Raw genomic sequence first — 26,152 nt, 5'->3', positions numbered from 1 at the left:
AAAGACTTGGGGACAATATTTTAGAATTTACACCCTTTCAATGATACACTCGTGTGAAATAAAGCCAAAATGGAGAAGTCATGTGAAAGTAAGTACACCTTATGATTCAGTAGCTTGTAGAACCACCTTTAGCAGCAATAACTTGAAGTAATCGTTTTCTGTATGACTTTAGCAGTCTCTCACATCGTTGTGGAGGAATTTTGGCCCGCTCTTCTTTACAACATTGCTTCAGTTCATTGAGGTTTGAGGGCATTTGTTTATGCACAGCTCTCTTAAGGTCCCGCCACAGCATTTCAATTGGGTTGAGGTCTGGACTTTGACTGGGCCATTGCAACACCTTGATTCTTTTCTTTTTCAGCCATTCTGTTGTAGATTTGCTGGTGTGCTTGGGATCATTGTCCTGTTGCATGACCCAATTTCGGCCAAGCTTTAGCTGTCGAACAGATGGCCTCACATTTGACTCTAGAATACTTTGGTATACAGAGGAGTTCATGGTCAACTCAATGACTGCAAGGTTCCCAGGTCCTGTGGCTGCAAAACAAGCCCAAATCATCATCCCTCCACCACCGTGCTTGATAGTTGGTATGGGGTGTTTGTGCTGATATGCTGTGTTGGGTTTTTGCCAAACGTGGCACTGTGCATTATGGCCAAACTTCTCCACTTTGGTCTCGTCTGTCCAAAGGACATTGTTCCAGAAGTCTTGTGGTTTGTTCAGATGCAACTTTGCAAACCTAAGCCGTGCTGCCATGTTCTTTTTAGAGAGAAGAGGCTTTCTCCTGGCAACCCTTCCAAACAAACCATACTTGTTCAGTCTTTTTCTAATTGTACTGTCATGAACTTTAACCTTTAACATGCTCACTGAGGCCTGTAGAGTCTGAGATGTAACTCTTGGGTTTTTTGCAATTTCTCTGAGCATTGCACGGTCTGACCTTGGGGTGATTTTGCTGGGACACCCTCTCCTGGGAAGATTGGCAACAGCCTTGAATGTTTTCCACTTTTGAATCATCTTTCTCACTGTAGAATGATTGACTTTAAATTGTTTAGAAATGGCCTTATAACCCTTCCCAGATTGATGGGCAGCAGCAATTGCTTCTCTAAGATCATTTCTGATGTCTTTCCTCCTTGGAATTGTGTTAACACACACCTGGAAGCTCCAGACCAGCAAACTGAAAAAACTTTGGCTTTTATAGAGGTGGTCATACTTGCAGATGATCAATTAATCACGGGCATTTGATTAGCAGCACCTGTCTGCTACTTAGCATCTTAATTCCTATAGAAACAGTAAGGGTGTACTTACTTTTTCACACATGGCTTCTCCATTTTGGCTTTATTTCTGTTAAATAAATCATGACATGGTGTAAATATGTCATGTGTTGTTCATCTGAGGTTGTATTTACCTAATTTTTAGACCTGCTAAGGAACAGATGATTGTTATTATGTCCTGATATGTAAAATCATACAATTCCAAGAGGGTGTACTTTCTTTTTCACACGACTGTACATTAACAGCATTGCATTTATATATGTCTGTTCACAAGCAAGGCAATTCAAACTGCTCATGTACTTCTTTGTATACACATTGTTCCCACAGAACCAGTGAGGTTTTAATTGACTTCCTACTCCTTATGAGGAGATGTATATAAATGCTACTGAGCTATGATGTTAAACGTGACAGTGCTATTACGTTCATGTCCTACTTGTGGACTTCCAACAGGCAGCTGGTTGGCCACTGTGTGAACAGAATGCTGGACTAGATGGACACTTGTTCTGATCCAATGTGGCTCTTATATTCTTATGGGAATTACTTATGAAGCACTCCCATGGCTTAAAATGTAATATGGGAATATGCACTTACTCCTTTATCTCAGGCATTTAGTGCTCACTGGAGGTTGGGAGGTGTTACATTTATAAATGTTAAGAACAAGTTCTTCTGAAATTGAATTCCTACCGAACCATTTCCTAGCTCTTCATTTTTGTGACATACATGCTCCATTTCTCTTTTATCACTTTATGGCTGGCCCAAGCATAGAATTGTGTTAACACACACCTGGAAGCTCCAGACCAGCAAACTGAAAAAACTTTGGCTTTTATAGAGGTGGTCATACTTGCTGATGATCAATTAATCACGGGCATTTGATTAGCAGCACCTGTCTGCTACTTAGCATCTTAATTCCTATGGAAGCAGTAAGGGTGGACTTACTTTTTCACACATGGCTTCTCCATTTTGGCTTCATGTCTGTTAAATAAATCATGACACGGTGTAATACGTCATGTGTTGTTGTTCATCTGAGGTTGTATTTACCTAATTTTTAGACCAGCTAAGGAACAGATGATTGTTATTATGTCCTGATATGTAAAATCATACAATTCCAAGAGGGTGTACTTTTTTTCACGTGACTGTATGTTTTTATTACAGCCAGAATCCAATGAAAACAGAAAAGTCCAGAACAGACATTTTATAAGTGACATTTTTTGCCAATAAAGCTGTGGGATGTGGTAAAAATACATGAGAACAATATTTTAGAATGTTGTTCATTGTTATTTATTAACAAACAAAAGAAGTTTTATATGACTGGTTCTAAGGCAGTGGTAGGCATCTTACAGGCCAAAACATCTGGAGGGCCACAACTCCCACCAGCCCTGGCCAGCATAGCTAATAGTGAAGGATGATAAGTGTTGTAGGCAAAAACATCTGGAAGGTCACAAGTCACCCATGCCTGCTGTACAGTATGAGACACAGACAAAATGACATGCCACAAATAATTAGTGGGAAAAGGCACCATCACAGGAAGGTTCTCAATAATCCACAGTCCAGTTTCTGTTATGACCAATTAATATCCTGGAAAAACAGCTTGAAACACAAACTTCTAAGCTAGCCAGAATGAACTAAATCAATCCAGACTAGATGGGAAGTTACAAAGCCATGTTCTAGTATTTGTTCTAGGCTATAAATTGTATTGCAGAAAAATGGATTAAAAAAACCCCCAAGTTTCAAACAATCCAAACCAACCAGATTCGCACATTACATTGGACTAAATAGGAGAACATGTGCTGGCTTCATGTGGAAAGATCACCTGTGGCATTTTCTTATATCTGGGTTTATTTACAAGTAGAGCATAGATGGAGGCAAACATTATAGCATGCTTAGAAGCAGAAAATCCGCTGCCTCATATAATAGAATAGTAGAGTTGGAAGGGGCCTATAAGGCCATTGAGTCCAGCCCCCTGCTCAATGCAGGAATCTACCTTAAAGCTGCCTCTTGAATGCCTCTAGTGTGGGGGAGCCCACAACCTCCCTAGGTAATTGGTTCAATTGTTGTACTTCTCTAACAGGAGGTTTTTCCTGATGTCCAGCCGGAACCTGACTTCCTATAACCTGAGCCCATTATTCCTACACTCTCGGATGATCTAGAAGAGAACCTGGCCCTTCTCTGTGTGACAACCTATCAGGTACTTGAAGAGTCCAAGCAAAGTGCCCCATGACAAAGTACCCCATGATATTTTGATTAACAAACTAGCTAAAAGTGGGCTAGATGGAACAACTATTAGGTGGATTCACAGTTGGCTACAGAATCAGACTCAAAGAGTACTTATCAATGGAACCCTCTCAAACTGGGGAGAGGCAACAAGTGGGGTGCCGCAGGGCTCAGTCCTGGGCCCAGTGCTCTTCAACATTTTATTAATGATTTGGATGAGGAGGTGCAGGGAACGCTTATCAAATTTGCAGATGACACAAAATTGGGTGGGATAGCTAATACCCTGGAAGACAGAAATAAACTTCAAAGTGATCTTGATAGGCTGGAGTGCTGGGCTGAAAACAACAGAATGAAATTTAATAGGGATAAATGCCAAGTTCTACATTTAGGAAATAGAAACCAAATGCACAGTTGCAAGATGGGGGATACTTGGCTCAGCAATACTACAAATGAGAAGGATCTTGGAATTGTAGATCGCAAGCTGAATATGAGCCAACAGTGCGATATGGCTGCAAGAAAGGCCAATGCTATTTTGGGCTGCATTAATAGAAGTATAGCTTCCAAATCACATGAGGTACTGGTTCCTACCTATTCGGCCCTGGTTAGGCCTCATCTAGAGTATTGCGTCCAGTTCTGGCCTCCACAATTCAAGAAGGACACAGACAAGCTGGAGCGTGTTCAGAGGAGGGCAACCAGGATGATCAGGGGTCTGGAAACAAAGCCCTATGAAGAGAGACTGAAAGAACTGGGCATGTTTAGCCTGGAGAAGAGAAGATTGAGGGGAGACATGATAGCACTCTTCAAATACTTAAAAGGTTGTCACACTGAGGAGGGCCAGGATCTCTTCTCGATCCTCCCAGAGTGCAGGACATGGAATAACGGGCTCAAGTTAAAGGAAGCCAGATTCCGGCTGGACATCAGGAAAAACTTCCTGACTGTTAGAGCAGTACGACAATGGAATCAGTTACCTAGGGAGGTTGTGAGCTCTCCCACACTAGAGGCCTTCAAGAGGCAGCTGGACAACCATCTGTTAGGGATGCTTTAGGGTGGATTCCTGCATTGAGCAGGGGGTTGGACTCGATGGCCTTGTAGGCCCCTTCCAACTCTGCTATTCTATGATTCTATGTCTCTCCTCAGTCTTCTCTTCTCAAGGCTAAAAATGCCCAGTTCTTTCACTCTCTCCTCATAGGCTTGGTTTCAGATCCCCAGACAGTAATACTTGCATCCTCAAAGGTGCTTTTCAGCCTAGCTAGTTGTAAGATTTCTCTCTGTCTCAGAATTTGAGTTTATTTCTCTCTCTTCTATTATTGTAAGCTCACACAGAGAGATATTTTCATCAGCCACTTCCCCCACTCAAGGCTGAGGTTCCCTTCTCCAAAACAAATTGTCCCCTCCTTTCAGAACGTTCCAGAGATCTCTGTATCAAGAAACTGTTCCCTGAACATACTAGGTCTTTAATAAGTAAATTGCCTGACAAAAGCTGTGGCCAACCCAGCATACGTAAAAGGATGCTGCTGCTGCTTTTACCAAAGTTGCATTCAGTGCAACTATTTCCATGGGCAGTAAGTACCAAACATTTGTGTATATGAATCCAAAGCTTTGACAGAATGAAAGTTTGTGCTAACAGACAACAGACACATTTTGATTGTCTGGGGTCTTTCAGAATTTTATGTTGTTCAAATTTCTGGCTTGATACACTTGGGTGTGCCTGAAGTAACTGGATCCTAGCCACAGGATTCTCGTGTATGTGCATGTATTGGAGGAAGTGTGACTAAGCATTTCTGAGAAACTGTTATACATACATTTTGGTTCAACAGAAATGAAACTGAAAATATTGGTGAGGAAAAGAGGAAATTACTACTAGATTAATTGCCAAAATAATACTATATTTGAGGAATGCATTTGTTGATTGACCTTTCCTTGTGATTCCAGCCCCTCACTCTCTGAATGTATTTCTTTTTTAGCAGACTGCAGTATCCTTGGGTTGGTTACTGCTTCCACTTGTGCCACCATGTAGGGCCATTCCTTCCCCACTACCTGGATTCTCTTTTTTCCCCTGTGACAGCCCACCAAGACTCACCAGACCAAGTTTAGAAGCGAAATAAACGATGACGTCTACCTGGAGAAGCAGAAGAGAGATCCACTCAACCTTCACCCTCTAACTAGCAAGAACAGGCGGGATTGGAGTCAGGGAAAAACAGCTCACGGTAAGCGTAACCACTGTATTTTCCCCTGACTTCTCCTTACAAGCTTCAAAGGTATGGAATATACCAAAGCTATAGCATTATAGGGTGGGAAACAACAGAATAATAATAGTAATAATATATTTATTTATTACCCGCCTCTCCCTCTGAATCGGGATGGGGAACAACATGGAATACAAAACATAAAATACATAAAACTGATTAAAACATATAAAACCCAATACATTATTAAAATAACAGCCAGCCAGACATCTTAAAATTTGACTGGGTAGGCCTGAAAAGAAAGGAGAAAGACCATCCACCCAAATTCATAGAGGAAGAGCCAAACTACTAGCGAGTGAAGGCTGCCTCGGCATTTAACCACTCCGGAATACTGAAATGAGTAACGAAGGAGTGATCCAAAGCCCACATAGCTGCCCTACCCACCTCCTTCCAGGAAGCTCTGGACTGAAGGGCCCATGCAGTGGAAGCCCCTCTGCTAGAATGTGCTAAGATTCCTGTAGGCTGAGAGTTGTGATGCCTTATAGGTCTCTGCAATGCGAGCCTTGATCCACTATATCAAGGGAGGGGAACAAGGCACTCTTGTCTCTCTTGTTAAAGCCAAAAATAATGAACAGGGCCTGATGTACCCTAAAAGGCCTGGTATGGATAATGTAAACTTTAAGCAGCCTGTGTAGGCCAAGGGAGTGCCAAGCCTTATCACAAGGAAGCTGAGGAACGGGTAGGTAGGACCAACTCCTGTACTCTGTGAAAACAGACTTGGGGCAGAAGCCAGGATATAGGATGAAAACCACCCTGCCAGTGAAGAACTGTCGCAAGGTATACAAAGCAGACAGCGCTCCCAGTTCAGATTCTCCTGGTGAATGTGATTGACACCAGGGTGGCAGACTTCAACAGAAGATAGAGAGTAAAGTGGCAGCTTACATGGGGGTTTGAAAAGAAGCAGAGTAAGGGCCTTGAGGATGAACATGAGGTTCCAGGTGGGGAATCTATGTAACATTGGGGGAGCCAGTTGAGAACAGTTCTTGAGAAAGTGATTGACATGAGTGTGGGACGTAATGGCCTGGGAGCATTACAGTCCTACACACAAGCTTATGCTAGAAACCTGGCACCTGAGAGTATTAAGTTTAAGGCCCGGAACTGTACCAAGGCAAGCACAAAGACCAGAAAGGATTTGTTCACCCCAAGGCCTCTAGGCTGTTGTGCTCAACCTCCAGGCTGCTAACCCAAGGAACTCCAAGTTCAAATGCAGGATGGGACCTGGACAGGGAGAGGTGGTATAGATGACCCACTACCAGCTTAGGAGATGGGGACAAAACTGCCTCCAGGACCAGTATGGGGCAATAAGGATTATTTCTGCTCTCTGACATTCCACCTGGGTCAGGACCAGGAGTAGGATGGCTAGTGGAGTAAGGCATAAAGCAGGCTTCTTGGCCACCTGGTGTTCAGAGCGATTACCCAAGTCCCAATGTCTGCTGAAAAACACGGGGACTTTTATATTTTCTGTGGAGGTGAACAGGTCCAAGCACAGATTCTTGAAGTGACCCCTCACCAGGCTGAATGCCTGGGGACAAAGGGACAAATCGGTTGAGTCAAGTCTCAGACAGCCTAGTCAGTCCACTACCATGTTAGAATGCCCTTTACGTGCATACTACTAGTAGAAGAATTGCCTCCCCGTGCAGAGTGCCCGACCATGATCCCCCTTGGAGATTTACATAATCAACCACTGCTGTGCAGTCTGATTGAGTCAGGACCTGATGTCCGTTGACTAGGTGTTCCACTACTAGAAGAGCGAGGTGGCTGGCCCAGAGCTCTAGGAAGTTTTTGTGTAGGTCCCTCTCCTGTTGGTTTCATAGCCTCTGTGTAGGAGGGAGCAGCACATGACACCCCACCCCTCTAGACAAACATTGTTATAACTGTCCTTTTATTGTGAGAGGGCACCCCTTTTCTTTGGGGTAGATTCAAGAGCCACCAGTCCAGGGACTGATGAACTTTTCTAATGAGGCTGATCTGCATTTGGACTGAATTTGTGGTCTCCTCCAGTAGAGGGGCCAGGAAGGACAGTACTAGTTGAAGGTGGAGCATTGCCCACATAATGATCCCAAGGCAGGAGACCCCCATGGCCAACTGGGGGCAGGGGAGAGAGTGAACAGAGGGAGGTGGAGTGACGAGTGGGCCTCCTGAGAGCCTGTAATCATGTCTGTTCTCTGTGGGGAGCCAGACATATGGAAAACTCTGTCATCATCAGGATCACCCCAAGGTGCTGGATAAGGTTGGTTTGACAGTAGCTTTTCTTTTTTGGTTTATGAGGAAGGCTATCAAGATAAGGCGACTGACTGCCTAAACAGCCTGCTGGAAGGAGAGGCCACCACCAGCCAGTCATCCAGATAGGCATACATTGCCACCCTCGGAGTGTCATTGAGTGGAACCTCCCCTGCCAAAGGGCCAACAACATTTCTGCCCCAAGTTGCAGCTGTTGCATCTACCAGATATGTGGTGGGAGGGGCTCCTTTTCTTTGGCAACGCAATAGACAGAGAGCGCCACGATTTCGGCGGCTTGATGATATTGGTTGGATCCTGCCATTCTTGTAAGACCAGTTCCTTGAAGCTGGGATCCAAAGGAGGTGGGATTGCTCGATGCAGAAAGGTGGTTTTTTTTTAATGTTGATTTTATAAGTGATTTTACTATTTATTGTGAACTGTTGAGGGATTGTATTATATTCAGCGGTATACAAGTATCACAAATAAATAACTAAATAAAATATGCTACAATCTGGATACGCTAGGGGTGTGCTGTAAACATCAGCCTGTGATAGGAGGAATCCATTTTAAGACTAGGGGTAGGTCCCAATCTCTGGTGCCATTAAGCGTTTCATCTGTCCAAATGTCTGTTTGAATGGTATTTCTATAGCGAAAATCTCAGACACTGAAAACAAAGGAGCAATTTCCATTCTGAAGCAAAAGAACAAAACAATCAAAACCAGAATAAAGCATTTTTAATTAGGATTCATATTTACAAGGATTTCCAAAGTATAGCAAACATTTTGTTTAAAAAAAGTATTTTCCAGCAAGCCCAACATTTAATCAGGAGTATCACTAGCTTCTTCTACACCACATTGTAATTAATACAAAATTACAAAAGCTGTAGCTAATAGAAAATGTAATTAATATAAACAATTAAATCATTAATAATTATAACTTCAGCACCAGCCTTTTAAGATCAGACCTGAGAATCTGTCTGGAGGGCAGATAAGTAAAGTACACATGAGAAATTAAGACCAACTGAGGAAAATGCACTAAAAGTAACTATACATATAGCTAAAATTGTACTGAGTGTATTTTTATGCCACCTTGTAACACGTGGGACATTCAAAATGGAAAACACATCTTTTTCAAATCTGTTGCTTGCTGGCCCACTTGTTTTATAAAATGTATAACATTTAGATTCTGTGACACTTGGGAATTTTCTTTACATAGCCAATTAGTATAGCACAGACACATTCAAGTTGTAGAATATGGTTTCTCAGCTTCATTCTAACCTTTGGCCTTGTGACCTGTTAGACTAGTAGATCTCAATGTATTAAATTTTGGAATACTGGCTAAAGATAAAAATCTGATAAGATGTTTATGAAAGGCAACACAAGAAAATATATTATTTCCAACATATGAACTTGGAAACACAAAATAGAAGTTTATCATAAGGCTCTTACCTTTAAAACTTCCTAAGTGTGAGAGTGATCCTCTACATTAATGATGAAACCTCATCTTTACTATGCTTTCATAAAGTACTCCTAATCAAATTCCATCTTTATAAACACCTCAGCAATAGAAAGTAAATGCCAAGCCCTTACGATAGCTACATAATAGTCTTATGTACAAGTACACCTAATTTGATAAGGCTTACATTCTGTGTAGATACTACACAAGTGAAAACATGCTTTTTAGAGGGGGAAGTTATTTAAGAGAAAGAAAATGGCTACAAATTACAGATATTCTGACTGTTTAGCCAGCTTTGACTGTTCAGAATCTCAAAGGTTTCGTGCTGCCAAATTGTCCATCCGTCAGAGAAGGCTGGAGTGTTTTTAATCAATGATTCAGCCCTCATTTTTTCCTGGCCTAGGAAGAGCCCCAGCAAGTCATAAAAACGGTGCCTTCCCAAGGAAAGGACTAATTTCTCATCTTGGTGCTGGCAAGCTTTTGTGTTTGGGTGGGGGTTGGAGGAACCAATTAAAAAAAACCCACTGGAAGATTTAAAAAGTCCAGCCAGCATTGAGGTGATACATGAATATTTGCCAAAGGCATGATACTTCCTACTCCTTTGACTCTCTGGGGTTATTTTCCTTCTCCAAAGCTGAGAAAGGCACAGTTCAGCCAGTTTCAAGCCATTTTAGCCTTCACTTCCTCATTGGAATAGTTGTGGAAGAGAGATCTTCGGGATTCTAGCGACCCAGAGAGGGCTGCCTCCCATGTAAGCAGCTATAATGTCTAGCAAGGCTCAAAGTGTGAGAAGTCATATTAACTAATGAATTAATAGAGCAACTGTAGCATAAGTGACATGCTTTTCATAGTTGGCATCCAGCAGTGGTGGGAACGCTTTTCAGCCCAAGTGTTGTACTGGCTCTGGGGAAGCATATCAGGGGCAGTGGATGGGAGCAGAGACTGGTGACCAGAACTACTCCTCCCTGCTCTCTTACATAGACACCATTCATACATATATCATACATACCATTCATTCACCCAAGCTTGCAACCCATTTATCCATTCTTTCTCCCTCTTATACACCTCTCCAATCATTAACCGTCCGAAATCCTGTGGCTTCAATTAAATTATCCCCTCTCCAAACTGACACTTACCCAGAGATCACGCCAAATATTTTTTCCCTTCCCCCAAATCATCACTCCCTTCCAGCACTGGAATTGTCCTTTTAAGAAATGTTCATTGAGCTGTCCTTTAAGAAATATTTCACTTTTAAGAAAGCCTCCTTAGTATATTTTCTTTCTTTTTTTCTCTAACTTGGCAACCGGAGAAAGAAGATGAAACAGGGCTGAAGGAGGGATAGTTGGAGGATAAGAAAAGTTCTCTACAAGAACTGCTCAGCTGAATTAGTTTTGGAGGTTCCCCATCCCTGGTATACAGAATGTAGACATCCGTAGTGCTACAGAGATAGCCCTGTGAGCTCTGGAAGAGGGCTTATCTCTAAAAACAGGAGTCATTGCCTCTTTAGGAAAGAAAATTCAAATGAGGTAGCAAAATAATGTAAATTTCACCAATATGGGCTATGATAGAAGATTGCATATTTTCACCTCTGCAGCTGTACCAGTAACAAAACCAAATGCCAAAATACCCGATTCTAAACCCTAATTCAGTTCATCCCACAGAATATTTCCCATTCTACCAGCAGCTAAGAGTACAGCATTTTATGCTGATGGTTCAAATCAAAACACTATTCAAACATTTGATAGAAAGGGGATGTCTCTTCATTCTAAACTAGAAGGAAAAGTCCTCTTGTTTTACTATATTAATGGCTATATCTTCCTACCTTATTCCACATTAAAATAATGCATAGACATTTCCTAATGAGTATTGTTACAGTCTGAAAACTTAGACCTTCTCATTGTAGAAATTGGCTTCAACTTTCAGAATACAACCCCCAAACCATATAGGTACACATTAAAAATGTGCAACTTCTTCCAGCTCAGGTTCAAACCAACTTCAAAATAATGCTGCACACATTCATAAGCTGTGGGATAGAAGTAATTGTCTAAAATTCTACTTGCAAAAGCAAGGATCACAAAACCAGTACATTTCAATACTTTGATTGGCCCGCTGACTACATACCATAAGCTTGAAAGAGGAGGGGTATTTAAGCCACATATGGCAGATCTTAATAAACATTGCTTACAGTACTTTTGTTGACCTAATGATTTGCTCTTTCACTGACAACATCCTGAAGACGTTTAAGTAAAACGTCATCATTCTCCTGGCACAGTCTCTTCGCTGGTGACTCTGTGTCACTGTCAATTGATATGGCTCTCTTCTTAGGTCTTTGCCCTCCTTGTTTTATCATATTGTTGATCTCCTTCAAACTCTGCCCAATTAAAAGTGTTACAATTAAAACTGATAATAATTAAAGTCCAATAGTTATTACAAAAGAGCTTAACGTGTGCATTATTACATACTCAGTTTTCAAAACATCTTTATGCAAAGGTATAGTTTTGCAGGTTACATTTTATGCAGCAGCTCCACCCATCCCCAAGTTTTCAATCCAAAATACTTAACCTTTGACCATATGCACTATTAGGGTCCTTCAAAGAAAAGTTAGCAAAGCCCTCTTGAAGCCAACAAAAAGAAAGTTTAAAATTCTTAGCTCTTAGAAGCATGCATCTTACCTTAGAAGGGCTTCCATTAAATTTATATAACAGTGCAGTCCTAGGCGTCAAGGAAGCACCATTCTTATGTGGTGAAACATAAACAGCGTGTTGCTGAGATATCCGTCGAGGAGACACTGATTGCTGTTTAATGCTGGGAAAGGGGGAAAGGGGAAGTGCTTCCACCTTGGAAAGAAAAAAAATATACAACTTTTAATTGTTCCCCTAATGTTGCAAACAAAGAACTTAATTGAAATACACCACATCAGCTAAAAAATGACAAATGCTGAAGTATATTTGACAATTCTGTAGGGGTTCTTTTCAACCACCAAGGAGATTTCCAGAGGCTGCACTAATTATCACCAGAAATGTCAATTCACCATCAAATATCTACATAAATTCTATTTCAACTTGACGTTAATTCTACCCAAAATTCTGAATAGATTTTTCTTATTGTTGGGGGTTTAAATATGAACCGCAGTAATTTAGGGAGACACATTATACCCTATACCTGCTTGAATATCCTATTAGAATGCACAGTTCTAACAAATATATTTGAAATAAATCTGTCAACTATGCAATATTAGATGAACTATTAGAACCAGCGGTAGGTGGGCATTTATACATTGAAGGATCTTTCAAAGAACCTAAACATTTCTCAGAGATCAGTCCCTATAATAAATGAATACAATTTGAAACCGTCCATATTAAGGAACACAGGTCCCATATTATGGTGCACAGGTCCACTGGTCCCTATTCATTTACATAAACTATGTTTTAGAATGATTAATTTGGATTGTTTTTGCAGGAATCAAGAGTCTGCCAAACACCCTTGCCCACTATCTCAGGTCACTGTTCTAGGTTTTATACAAACTATGACTCTCTGATAGAGAATGCAGTATTGTCTACACTACTGAGATGCATCAAAATAAAATATAGGTAGGGAAATTGAAAAGTTATCACCTGATTCACCTAGAATACATATACATCCAACATGAAGGTCGCATCCCCCTTATAATTCTGCTAGCTTCATGAATAGAATTAATACCCATTGTGAACTTTCTTGCCTGGTGTGCCTCAAAGAACCAGACTGGATCATAGTAATCATAGGCATGAGCCTCCTGGGCTGGGGAAGCATATTACCTAGACCAAATGACCCAGGTTTCTGGTCAAGGCAAAAAGCAATCCACAACATAAATGACTGGAGCACCATACAGTCACAGTAGCACTTCAAGCCATCTTGCTTCTAGTGAAACTATCACATGTCCTAGTAAAACTGACAATATGGCCTCCAAGGTGCATAATGACAGACAGGGAGGAATGAGATCCAGGTCTCCCCACAAAGAAGCTAGGGTCCTTCTGTCATGTGCTGAGAAATCCTATAGTCCATAACAGCCCATTATACCAAGAGTACACTGAATACAATGGCACACTGGATCAGCCAACAGACCTTAAACCCAGGAGATTGGAATCTGGACATGCTCACTTTTACAGTGATCAGAAATACTTGGTTCCTCAATAGTGGACATGTTCACCACATAAGCCAATCACAAGACCAAGAGGTACTTCTCCACATATAGAATATGGAGTGGAAGTTATATATGCCCTAATGTCAACCCAGACCCTTGACACATTTTCTCCACCTTCATTTATCTCCAGGGTCCAATGCAAGAGTTGCTCAGAGAGGGCCTTGGTAATCCTAGTAGTGCCCCACTGAACATGCTGCTCTGGTTCTCCGAGATCCTACATGTCGTTGTGTTGTCGCCTTGGCTTCTTCCAATCGAAGATTACCTACTCTCCCAATATAACATCCATATCCTGCACAGCTCCACCTAGCTGTCTGGAAACTGAAAGGATCAATACTGTTAAAACGTTTATCCCATGAAGTGGTTTTTCTTGTAACCATCACATTAGCTGTTGGCCAAGACAGTGGCAGTAATCATCCACTGGGGTGGGCAATTTGCAGCCTGCATGCAGTCCTTCAAGGTCATTTGTGCACCCCTCCATGTCACCCCTCCGTTGAAATTGTTCCCAAGTCACTGCCACAGCTACCAAAAGCACTGAGGCATGTGTGTGGGAAGCAGCTACACTCCTAGTTACTGCTCTTACCTCCTCTCCTCTGCTCATCCCCTCCGCTGGGCCAAACCAGCACTGCTTTTCCAACTACCTCTTACCTCCTTTCAATATTTGGCCAAAATAACCCACTCTGATAATCCAAGCTCTGCAGAGTGGGTTATTTAAACCCATCGTGGGCTATTGTGTCATGTAGATTTGGTCTCCTACAGAGTTGCTTGGCAAGAGTGGGCGAAATCACTGCCGCAACTCTCCTCTAGCCGGCAGATGTCTATTTCCATGATCTGCCTAGCAACTGATTGCGTGCACAGCCCGATTCTGCCCTAGCTCTTCCCCCTGCAACCACCCCAACTGTCAAACACCGTCTTGGTTGGGCAGCAACAACTGCGCAAAGTTGTCGTTTTACCTTGTGTAAAACCCTGATAGGGGATGAAGTGGATGTCTGAGCAAAAAGTGTGTGTATGAGAGTGTGAGCTTGCATGTCACCAGCCAAAGTTGTGCTACTGGTCCAAGTCATATTTTACATGGTTTAGAGGTTAGGAAATGGAAGATTTCATGGAATCCAAAGGAAAATTCATGCCACCTTGCATCTGAATTTAGAAAACTTTGTTTATATTTACAGTCATAAAATTATTACCAAGCACTATCCACCACTTCTTGAAACCTGAGATCCACATACCGCATGATCGTGGTTGGAAGCATCATATTTCAGTGCAAAGCTTTTCACTCTTCCTAGATAGATGGTGTTATAAAATTTAATCAGATCCCCTCTATCCTCCTTTTCCAAGTTTCTGGAATCTTCTGGTTTAGTTCTTATAGGTGAATATTTCATCTTCCTGGGGGAGCCTATAGAAAGGAAGGGAGGAAAAGAGAAATAAGTAGGCTTCTACATTTTAAAAAGTAGAAGGAAAATGATTAAAATTGTAGAGATATCAGCAGATAAATACACTGTCTTAACCATGAGTTATTATTTCCCTTTTCTTCTCTCCACCATGCATACAATTTGTACTATTGCTGAAAGTAAGCCAACAATAATATTCTATGCTTGTTTACTCAGAAGTCAGCCATGATGAGTTGAGTATAACTTACTCCCATGTAAGTCTGCGCAACATTGCAGCCTAACTGATGTTGTAGTAAGTGTAGGGTGAACATGTGTTGAAACAATCAGTCATCTAATCAGTTCACCTTGTACTGAATTCAGACCAAATCTGTCTAATCCAGATATTTCAAATGCCACTTTGAACACATGAATAAGATCCTTGAACAACATGTCTGGAATCAGTAACCACTGACTCAGGAGTAAGCCCCACTGAACACACTGGGACTGCCTTCTGAGTAACAACAGATAGGATTATGCTATAAAAGAAACATTTAACAAACATTACAGCACTTTGAGACCTTGCACTTCATAGAATTAAATTGATAGTATAAAATCCAAGTCATCACCCCTGCCCCCCTTAAGGGATAATGTAGTACATTAATCAGATTAAGTAGATACACTACTTTCAACTGCTTTTTCTTACAATATATGACATTATCTGTGGTTGTCATCCAGGTTGTTCCTACTCTGTCTCACACACAATTGCTCTTTTTCTATAATCTGTTACGGGTTTGCCACAATGAAAGGGCCTGGATTCAATAGCCTTCAGATGCTTTTCAATCCTAGATTCATCTCATTCCTTTTCATCAGATTTCCAGAACATAGGCATCAGGTTCTGCATGTTACATATTCAAGATGTTTTCCTTCAATCCTTCCACTAAAGTTTAAAACAGAAGAGTATCCATCAACTTACCTTCTTCTGACATCTCTTTTTGGTTTCTATCAAGCTCAACCTCCAAGGGCAATTTTTTCAATAGGACACTTCTGTAGACCTATAGCGCATGGAAGTTAAAGTTTAAGTAACAAGTACAGTATTATTTAATATAGAAAGCCTTAGCATAATAATTACAGTTATGTTTGTTTGAAGAAACATACATGGCTATTTGCTTGTGGCTGGTTTCTATAGCTTTTCATTATGTCCTGAAAAGTTCTTTCCTCTTTGGACACCTGAAGAAAAAGTAATTAAGCTGATTATACAGAAAAAGCATTACTATTCACTTGTCTGTATCCAAAGGCCTCAGTCATGAACTTTTATGTGCCCAACTGAGTTTCTGAGGTGTTCTCCTGCAACTAGAGATGTATGAGAAATTCAATGACCTTTTATATGAATGTCTGCAGTTCATTTCATGAGAATTCCAATTCAGGATGGAGAGAACCGCTCAAATGGAGGGGTTTTTGTATCACAAACACTATACACAGAAAAACAGTGCATGGTAAGTTTGTGATATATGCACTTTAATAAGCGACAACTGCATTGTATCCTTATTATATGCAATGTAATACATGCAGAAAACACATAAAAGTATTATAGATGCACTGCTGTGTTGACTGATAGTCTTCTACATTATATTGCTAATTTCAACTAACAACTGGCTGACCACACACCACAGATTGACCTGTTTGCATGTAACGACAACCAAGTTTAATTAACCCGTGAGTTGTTGCCTTACTCAGAGTTAACCCCTGATTTGGCTGCCAGACTACTGTTTCTGGGTGAGTGTGTTTTCAATTCTTGGGTTGTTTGATTCCTGCCCCTTTGCCTACTCCTTCCCCGAACTACTGTAGTACTTGGCATGTAGAGGAGCTGGATTTTTGTCCACTCTTGGGTTCTCTTCCTGGGTTGTTTGTGGTTAACAATCCACAGTTAACACAGTTCCAGGATCACACATAATGACAACCCAGGATTCAACAACCCATGCTATGGGTTGTCATTATATGGGAACTAGGTCAGTGAAACCCTATACTGTTAATCCATTGCCAGGAGACGTCTACTAATAAGGTCCACACTGTTCAGCTAGTCTAGGTGTGGATTCTTTTCAGCTGAAGAGTGAGGTAAAAAATCCATTAAATACATAAATATAAATAGCTGTTCTAGATTCTCTTTTTGTGACTCTGACTGTAGTTACTGTTTGTTATATACAAATCCCCAGGTGATGACTGATGAACTGTATGGCATGGTAGGGTGTGTTGCTGCTGATTGGGAGGGCATGGAGTATGGGTGGCACTGGAGTGGAACCAGGACCTCCTCAAGCTCCACTACAAATATGTACATTCTGAAGTTGAAGAACGGGTTCTGAGGGTTCCCAGTGACTAAAGAGAAGTGAGCATTGTCATCTTGTTCGATAGTTTATTCTTAAGAAAAATGTTTAGCCTTCACCCATTAATGTGTTCATAGTCTCCACATCCTAAAAAAACCCATTGCTTCTTTGCAACACGGCAGCAGGTCAGTGTTTATCAATAAATACATACCAATTAACATAATTTGTGAATGGAAATGAGATAAGAACATAAGAAGTGCCCTGATGCTGGATCAGACCAAGGGTCCATCTAGTCCAGCACTCTGCTCACACAGTGGCCAACCAGCCATCGGCCAGGGATGAACAAGCAGGACATGGTGCAACACCATGATTGCAATGTGCATACAACAGTAATGCGTGCAAAGAGTTGCCTGAACAGAAATATATACATTATGTGGGGCTAGGGGAAAATAATTAAAATGAAATGGGAGGGAACTTAAATTTAAAAAAAGATCACAAAAATGAGATTTTGAGGAGGGCTTTCTCTGCTGTGGCACCCCGGCTGTGGAATGAGCTCCCCAGAGAGGTCTGCCTGGCGCCTACACTGTACTCCTTTCATCGCCAGCTGAAGACCTTTTTATTCTCTCAGTATTTTAACACTTAATTTTAACTTAAATTTAAATTTTACTGTTCTAACTCTGTATTTTAACCTTACAGTATATCAATTTTTGCTGCGTGGTTTTATCCTGGTTGTGCTTTTTATACTGTATTTTGTATTTGTATTTTTAACCTGCTGGTTGTTTTATTATGGTTTTAATTTTTGTGAACCGCCCAGAGAGCTTCGGCTATTGGGCGGTATAAAAATGTAATAAATAAAATAAAATAAATAAAAATAAAATAAATTGCTCACTTCTATTTGCAGCCTTTTGTGTCCTTTGACAAGCCATTCCTAAAACTCTAAAATCTTTGGGAGCCTACTCTAACACAGCATAAAGACCTGCAGTTGGGGGGGCGTGGAGGAAATATACAAGTACTGGTGCATGTGCATACATAATTCCATGTTATCGCCCAGCAATAGTTGTTATGGAGACTTTGTGTGCAGCAACACAAAGTGAAAGGTGGTACGTATTCAAAGATCCTCTCCAGTGCATCTCAAATGGCTGAGCTAGAGAAGGGAAGGTTGGAGTCAATCCAACCTTCCTGCAAGGTAGGCCCCAGACCAAATGTCCTGTCGTCCCCGGCCACCCCTCGCCCTAGCCCTCTTCCCAACCGGGACGAGCCAGAGATTCCTGGAATAAAAACACACACACTCAGCTATATGGAGGAAAGCAGTTCTGAGGAGCCCCAGACAAGGAAGTTATAGAACCAGCCACTTTATATCTCCATTTTCTGAGCTATACAGTTCAAGTAAATTTCTTTTGTTGCATACTTTAGTCTCCTGGTTGCATTCTTTATAAAGATTTTGGCAGCAAATATTATATGTGCTCACTCCTAATTGGGCAGAAGTATTTCAATTAATTCCTTGCTTGCTTGTTTTTTGCTCAGGACTAGTTTTGAACAGGGAGCCCCCTTCCCCAATCCCAAGAGTTTCATGGGTTATGGAGAAGAAGTTGTTTTCTACAGTCTTTCTAGTGTATTTCCATTTGTTAGGTGCAAAGCTACAGCAGACTGGTTTCGTCCCTTATTAATTAAATTGATGGTTCGAAAGGCTTTAAAAAATGGACTAGCTAGAAAAGTGAAAGAAATGTGTAAACTCTGTAAAAAGGAACTGTGCTACAGGAAAGATAAATCAAGTAAGAATGTGACTAGAAAGGTACTAGCTATATAGAGCAGAGGTCCCCAACCTTTTTTGGACCTATGGGCACATTTTGGAATTTGAGAAACTGCTGTGGGCACCTCCACAAATGGCTAATCAGTAGATCGTCACTTTGGTGTCTATCTGTTGCATCTATGGATCTTTGGCTGTGTATTATTCAGCAAAATATTTTGTTTTCTATCTGTTAGAGACCACAACAACTCTTTAATACAGAATTGTCTAATTGCTGGTGGTGCAATAAAGCTAATGCTTCTTTGGAACATATGTTTTGGCAATGTCCAGTAGTTATTTCTTTTTGGAGGGAGGTTATTATAGATAAATGTTCTACTGGAACAGTTCTTAATATTCATCGATGTATACCTTTATAAAATTATTTACCTGCTTCATGGAAACTAACAAATAGTCAGCATAAATGGATTATCTTCACACTTTTGATAGCTAAAAGACTGATATTACAATATTGGACAGATAATTGTTCACCTCTTATAATGCAATGAATTGAGAACCGTAAAATACTTTCAATATCTGAATGAGTGTCATGTTGGGGACCCCTGATGTAAGTAACTTTTGGGAACGTACTTTGTCATTCTACTACACTGTTATGAGGATTCCCAATGTATCAAAGGCATTGAAAGTAGTAAGTAATCTGTGGTGTCATAGCAATTAATAGTGGACTGATAGCTGCCTTTTGAATACCATTCTCCTTAATTGGCACAAAGAGAAATGATTACTAATATAAGGCTTAGGAAACCTTTGTAACTTACTACACATTACTAAGAAGTAGGGCTGTCTGAGTAATCCAAAACGGAACTAAATGATTTTGGATTTTTATGACACCAACCTGCACATTCCGCAATAGATTTGGGGGAATTTGCACGTTTTTACACGTGCAAATTAGCACAAATTTGCATTTGTGCAAATGCAACTTAGCACAATTTTTTTAAAAAAAACCCCACACATTCCGTCTATGGGTGGACGATGGAGTAAAAGGCACCTGGCAAACCACAAACAGAATGGATTTTACACAATCTGTATAGCCCTACTAAGAAGGCAGGTGGGAAGGTGACATGAAGTTCACTCCAGAACCTAACATAAAAGCAGAATTCTATTCTAAAGTATATGCCTTACCTTTGCCATGATGTAAAAAGCACAGAGGAGGAGCTGATCCAAGTGCCTGTCTCTCATTAGATCTGTACACTGAACTAGAGTGAATTCAAAACAAGTCCATATCTTCCTCCGCAAATCATTGGAAACATCTAACTTTAAGCATAAATCACGTAACCGCACACTTGCCAGATGATATACCTATGATGAAACAGCAAGGAACATTAAGTCAGGTTAACAGATTTTTAGGAAGTTCAAGAATGTGAACAAAACCTAAGGAATTGGGGTGTAGTAAAACTGAGATGTACCATATCCTTATTTGAGTTGACTTCCTTAACTTTAAGTGCCCTAAAAAAAATTTATATGTGAAAATTGCAAATAGCAACTTTTGCAAATAAATGTGTACTTCCATACATCTTCAAAAATATTTCTTTATCAGTAAAGCTGTGGTTTACTAATACAAAAATGAATAACAATAACAACAACAATGTTTGAAATTGTAGTTGGATCCAAAAGATTCATTTGTATGAGTACAAGCACTTCTGCTTCTACCTGGCAGTGATGGGGATTACTGATTTCCCTCAGACCCTCACGAAAGCTGTTCTAGAGGCTGTGGCTAGGGGAGCCAGTCAACAACACGTATAAATGCACCCATGTGTGAGAAAGTTGCTTAACATAAGAAAAGCTTTGCTTGATCAGACCTGAGGTCTATGTAGTCCACCATCCTGTTGCTCACAGTGCGAAGAAGAGATGCCTATAGAAAACCCACAAGCAGGGAATGAAGGCAATACCCATCTTTTGCTATGCTCCTCAGCAACAGGTATTCTGAGGCATATTGCCTCTGATACCGGAGGTGGTATATAGCCATCATGACTAACAGCCATTATTCTTATCTTCCATGAATTTGTTTATTCCCCCTTTAAAGCTATCCAATTTAGTAGCCATCACCACATCTTGTGGTAGTGAATACATTAGCTTAGCTATGTGCCATGTGAAGCAATCCTTTTGTCCTGAATTTTCCACCTTTGGCTTCATTGGATGACCCCAGTATTATGGAGGGTAAAAAACTTCTGTCGACTTTCTCCTCTCCAGCATAAATTTATAAACCTCTATTAAGTACCCACCTTACTTGCCTTTCCACTGCCCCCTAAGCTCAAAAGCCCCGAACATAATAATTTTTCTCAATGGGGAGTTCCCCAGCCCTACAATACCCTTTTTGAGATGCAGCAATTTGCATGCTTCCAGCTTCCAACCAGAACACACCAAAAATCTATAGCCAAGCCCTATGATATCACCATATCTGTTCAGACTAGTTGGACAGGGTCTAACAATTAAAGGATTTAAATCAGGAGCTCCTCAGACTATACTACCCACCCAAAAAGTGAAAAACTGATCCAACACAATCAAAATAGTATCTGACAAAAATCTAGTACAGGAAAGACTCAGAAAAGAAAAGGAAAAAAGAACAGTACTTGTTGTGACCTACAATTTCTAGCTAAAAGCACTCATATCATCAATGATCTACAGCCCATCCTTGACAATTATACTTTCCTCTCACAGGCTTTGGGTACTAGGTCTGTACTTGATTACTGACAGCTCCCCAACTTAAAGGAGCTGCTCACTAGCAGTAATGGACAGAAATACAGAGACCCAGATCCTGAGAGCTACAGACGCAAACTCTATTGCCATGTCTACTCTGGCAACACTATTACATAGCCTAATACTGTCCTCTATAATATCAAGGATCATCTTCCAATGTGATATATGCTATCGTTTGCCAACAAAGCATTACTGTATTCTACACAGTCTGAAAAAAAAAAAACAGGACACCCATCAGAAGTGACAATGTTCAAAAAACATTTCTTGGAACACTTCAACTAAATCCTCGTAAGTGCAATATATAATTTTTTGTTTGGGGTTTTCTTATGAAGCATTGTCCTTTTGGTGATGATGTTGCTTTATCATCCTAGAAATATTTTTACCTTTCTGAAAAATAATGCCAGAGATCCCGTTTTCTTTGGCCTGCTTCCTGCTGGATGATATGCCTCTTGTGCTTGAGTCATATGAGGATGACTTGGCGATAGACTGATTAAAGCTTGAGCAGTAAGAGGAACTTGTTCATGACTGTCCACTTTAGATTCTTCAGATAAGTTGATTGAAATGGGTATCAGAGCGATCCCTCCAGTATCATTTGCAATACCTAAGGTGTATCAACTAGTTAAAATATATTTATTGACAACAGAGGTGCATAGGTTAATTGCAAATTCAAGACTTCTAAAAACAGACATTGAAGACATAAAACCTGCATGTTATTTTCTCAATATATGAATATAGCTTCTCTATACAGTGCCTTTATAACTGAACATGTTAAAGTGCATTTTCCACAATAGCTAAGAGATGACACTCAAGTGAACTGAAATTCCTTATACCTGGAACTGGCTGAAAGGTATTTCCATGCCTGAGACACAGCTGCTCTTCCTTCGCAATACCCCAAAGCCAGACAATTTATTTTGGCACCTAAAGCTGAAAATTCAACAAGCGCCTCTCTCCTTCCATGGCCAAAAGCTGAGAACTATATCATACATTGAATTATATCTCCTACTTACCATGCAATGGGATTGTCATTTTCTGTCCTGTTATGGCAGCTGTTGCCATTGTAAGAACTGTCTGCTCAGGTGAAACAGACAAACATTCATCAACAAAGCTAGAAACTGGGGCGATTTTCAGCCTAGTCCCTTCAGTGAGATTCTTCTCTGTGGATTTTTCTTTTGGGCCTTCATCTCCAAAAAGCCTTCTCTTAGCACTTCCCGCCATAGGCGAACTATAACGATCATGAACAGAGATCGGAGACAACGGCTGAATGTCTAAAATGCAGAGGAGAAGGAATAACTACAAAATGCAGTAAGTCAGTCTTGGTTTTGAGCCTCATGTGGCGCAGAGCGGTAAAGCAGCAGTTTCTGCAGCTGAAAGTCTCCCCACGGCCTAAGTTCGATCCCAGTGGAAGCTGGTTTCAGGCAGCCGGCTCGGATCGACTCAGCCTTCCATCCTCCCGAGGTCGGTAAAATGAGTACCCAGTTAGCTGGGGGAAAGGTAATAATGGCCGGGAAAGGCAACAGCAGACCACCCCACTATAAGGCCTGCCAAGAAAACATCAGCAAAAGCTGGCGTCCCTCCAAGAGTCAGTAATGACTCAGTCCTTGCACGAGAGGTTCCTTTCCTTTCCTTTTCCAGTCTTGGTTTGGATAATCACAAGAGTAAAACAAACCATTGTGGCTTCTCCCCATCGTTCCCGTGTGTGCCGTGCAGGTGCCCGCTGTTTGTGTAACTGTTCTCTGAACCTGGTGCGCGGCGGGGTGGCTTCATACCACCATACCACCCCAACTGCGAGTCTTGGGCTGTGGGATGGGCATGAAACTACACCGCCATGCGCCGAGTCAGACGACATGCCAAACTGCACTGCCGCACGGGCAATTATGCAAACAACAGGCATGTGTGCAGCATATACAGGGGCAGTGGGAGAAGCCACGATGGCTTCTTTTTCCACTGTGATTGTCCGAACACCCAGAGTAATGAATGTTAAGTCATAAACTTAATAACAGGGTTCCTTGGAGGGAAAAAGGTGGGATATAAATGTAATAAAAATAAAATAGTCATACGCAACTACAGTCCTATACTTTCCAAAGAAGTGTTTATTTTAGTCACCAGTCTAAAGTTCCTATCTGTATAAAAATTAACATCCAGAGTCTATATAACAGCCATACTTACTATTGAACTAAACATTTTCATTTACTACCAAACCAGACGTCTATAGAGAAGACTATGGCATAGCCCAGCAGTTTGCAGAGAATGTAGAGTAGATAGACTATTCCCAAGCCTCTATTTTGGGGTAAATTACTCTTGTAGGGGTAAACACATCTGAATCACTGATATTACTAATATGAAACCAAGAATGCTCTCATCATCAGACAGACTCAACCATTCCCAATGAGCCACTTAACAATTTTTTTTGCTTTTCTTCTTATTCAATATCAGTTCTTTCAAACATAGTATACAGGTTAGAATGAACTTACCCCGTCTAATACTCCCTCCAAGATCTGTCCGAACCTCTTTTACTCGAGGATGCACTATAGGAGATGCTGGCATCATTGGAAGATGTCCTAGTACTTTTCCATTCCCTGTTTCAAAATTACATGGAAATACTACCTGGGAAAGAAAAGGTGATAATTTAAAGGCAGGAATAATACTGTCTTGCTCCCTGTTATGAACATATTTAATAAAAGGCACTAAGTCTTAAATGTTTCAATCTATCATCAGATAATGTCTTGATTTCAAGTAAAAATAACTTCAGTGTAAGAATAACTCCCACGTCTTCTACTTTAGTTATTTCCCTGCTGACATACTTCTTCACATGTAGGAATCTTGTCCTCTGATGCTTGGAGGGCATCCCACAGTGCAGAATCTTTTGTCCAGGCTAAGCTTTCAAGGATCTGTTCCTCAATGCTGTTCAGATGTTTGACCATATCTCTAGAAAGTCCTTCTTCTGATCGAATCAATACTTCAATCACCTTGAATGCAGAAAGCAGTTTGGTCAGATATAGGCACAATGCAAATCTTTGAGGGAATGGTATTAAAGGCAAAACTGAAGCACTTTGGCCACATAATGAGAAGACGGGATACCCTGGAGAAGAGGCTGATGCTAGGGAAAGAGGAAGGCAAAAGGAAGAGGGGCCGACCAAGGGCAAGATGGATGGAGGATATTCTGGAGGTGACAGACTTGACCTTGGGGGAGCTAGGGGTGGCAACGGCCGACAGAAAGCTCTGGCGTGGGCTGGTCCATGAAGTCACGAAGAGTCGGAAACGACTGAACGAATAAACAACAACACCACATGATTCTCTGCTTTAGACTAAGGATTGCTCTCCATAGTCCAAAATATGTTTCCTTCACCTATTTTCATTTTGCAGTTTTGTGGTGTGTTTTTAATTTCTCTTTTTATTGTAAATATCAACAAACAAAACAAAAAATACATCCATTTTGCAGTTTTATGTCTGCCTGTATTCTTTCAGGATAAAGTGTTAATAATTTGTGTAAGTAGTCAGCAGAAGATTTGCCAAATACAAGCCAACCATAATTTTATTCAGTTATGCCCTCTTTTACTAACACTACTAGTTTCTCCCTGACGCTGGTTGGTATTTCCACACTGAACTAAAATTATTTATGAAAACTAAATTATTTTAACAGCTTTTTTGGCTGGCTTCAAAGATTTCATTAATGGACAAGCCTTACATTCATTTCATAATGCAGGCATTAGGCCCAATTTTCAGTGGTACAAAAAGCCTGGATCACCCACACATTACACCAGGATACTTTAAATATACATCCAAACCTGTTAAATGTGAATGCAACAAATATATATTGTACAAGTACGTTGGTCAGCAGGTGGGATCAGTCATTGTCCCCTATTGGATGTTCACTGGTTGCAAAACTGCACTTACACAGTATGTGAAATGGTCCACTAACAACTTTAGATACTTGAAATAAGTGTTTTCCTTGTGCTTACCTTATAGAAATAGAAAGGCCTGAGGTTAAGAATCTCAATGATCCAGGGGAAAGTTCGTGATGAACTATACGCAAACAGAACAATTTCCAAACAACATGCCAGCAGGGAACGATGAATAATATCTTGTTCTAATAGGGCCTTGAAGGAAAGATCAGACAAAAATATTGTAACTCACAGCCACCTCTAATTATTATTATTATTATTATTATTATTATTATTATTATTATTATTATTATTATTTATAGGTTCTGTTGAAGGTGCTCAAACATTAGAGTTCATGGAGAGCTTAACAGAGTACTATAGGTTCTTATTTTTGTAAATTTCCTTTTAAAGAACTCTGACAATTTCCTGTTTCAAAAAAGAGGTTTCTTATAGTAAGACCCTAGTGTAATTATTACAAATGAACAACAGCCATTTCTAGATTTATTTGTAGCAACA

The 26,152-nt window shown here is 40.6% G+C and overlaps 1 protein-coding gene across 2 annotated transcripts in view; it reads right to left on the bottom strand.

Moving 5' to 3' along the window:
• Nucleotides 1–8,658: 8,658 nt before the first annotated feature.
• Nucleotides 8,659–26,152, bottom strand: part of RBL1 (RB transcriptional corepressor like 1) — a 31,332-nt gene continuing 13,838 nt past the window's right edge. For both annotated transcript variants that reach the window (XM_063144864.1, XM_063144874.1), the window contains 11 exons: nucleotides 25,715–25,852; nucleotides 24,557–24,721; nucleotides 24,227–24,359; nucleotides 22,763–23,020; nucleotides 22,139–22,356; nucleotides 20,181–20,357; nucleotides 16,095–16,166; nucleotides 15,913–15,991; nucleotides 14,799–14,965; nucleotides 12,068–12,232; nucleotides 8,659–11,766 (listed from right to left, as the gene is read on the bottom strand). In XM_063144864.1, coding sequence (XP_063000934.1) covers nucleotides 11,596–11,766; nucleotides 12,068–12,232; nucleotides 14,799–14,965; nucleotides 15,913–15,991; nucleotides 16,095–16,166; nucleotides 20,181–20,357; nucleotides 22,139–22,356; nucleotides 22,763–23,020; nucleotides 24,227–24,359; nucleotides 24,557–24,721; nucleotides 25,715–25,852 — 1,743 coding nt within the window. In that variant the 3' untranslated portion in view covers nucleotides 8,659–11,595. The remainder of the gene's footprint in view (nucleotides 11,767–12,067; nucleotides 12,233–14,798; nucleotides 14,966–15,912; nucleotides 15,992–16,094; nucleotides 16,167–20,180; nucleotides 20,358–22,138; nucleotides 22,357–22,762; nucleotides 23,021–24,226; nucleotides 24,360–24,556; nucleotides 24,722–25,714; nucleotides 25,853–26,152) is intronic.

The sequence above is a fragment of the Elgaria multicarinata genome, chromosome 1 (assembly GCF_023053635.1).
Source record: "Elgaria multicarinata webbii isolate HBS135686 ecotype San Diego chromosome 1, rElgMul1.1.pri, whole genome shotgun sequence".
Taxonomy (NCBI): domain Eukaryota; kingdom Metazoa; phylum Chordata; class Lepidosauria; order Squamata; family Anguidae; genus Elgaria; species Elgaria multicarinata.
The sequence above is the reverse complement of the archived record's forward strand: the minus strand, read 5'-3'. Positions and strand labels throughout refer to the sequence as shown.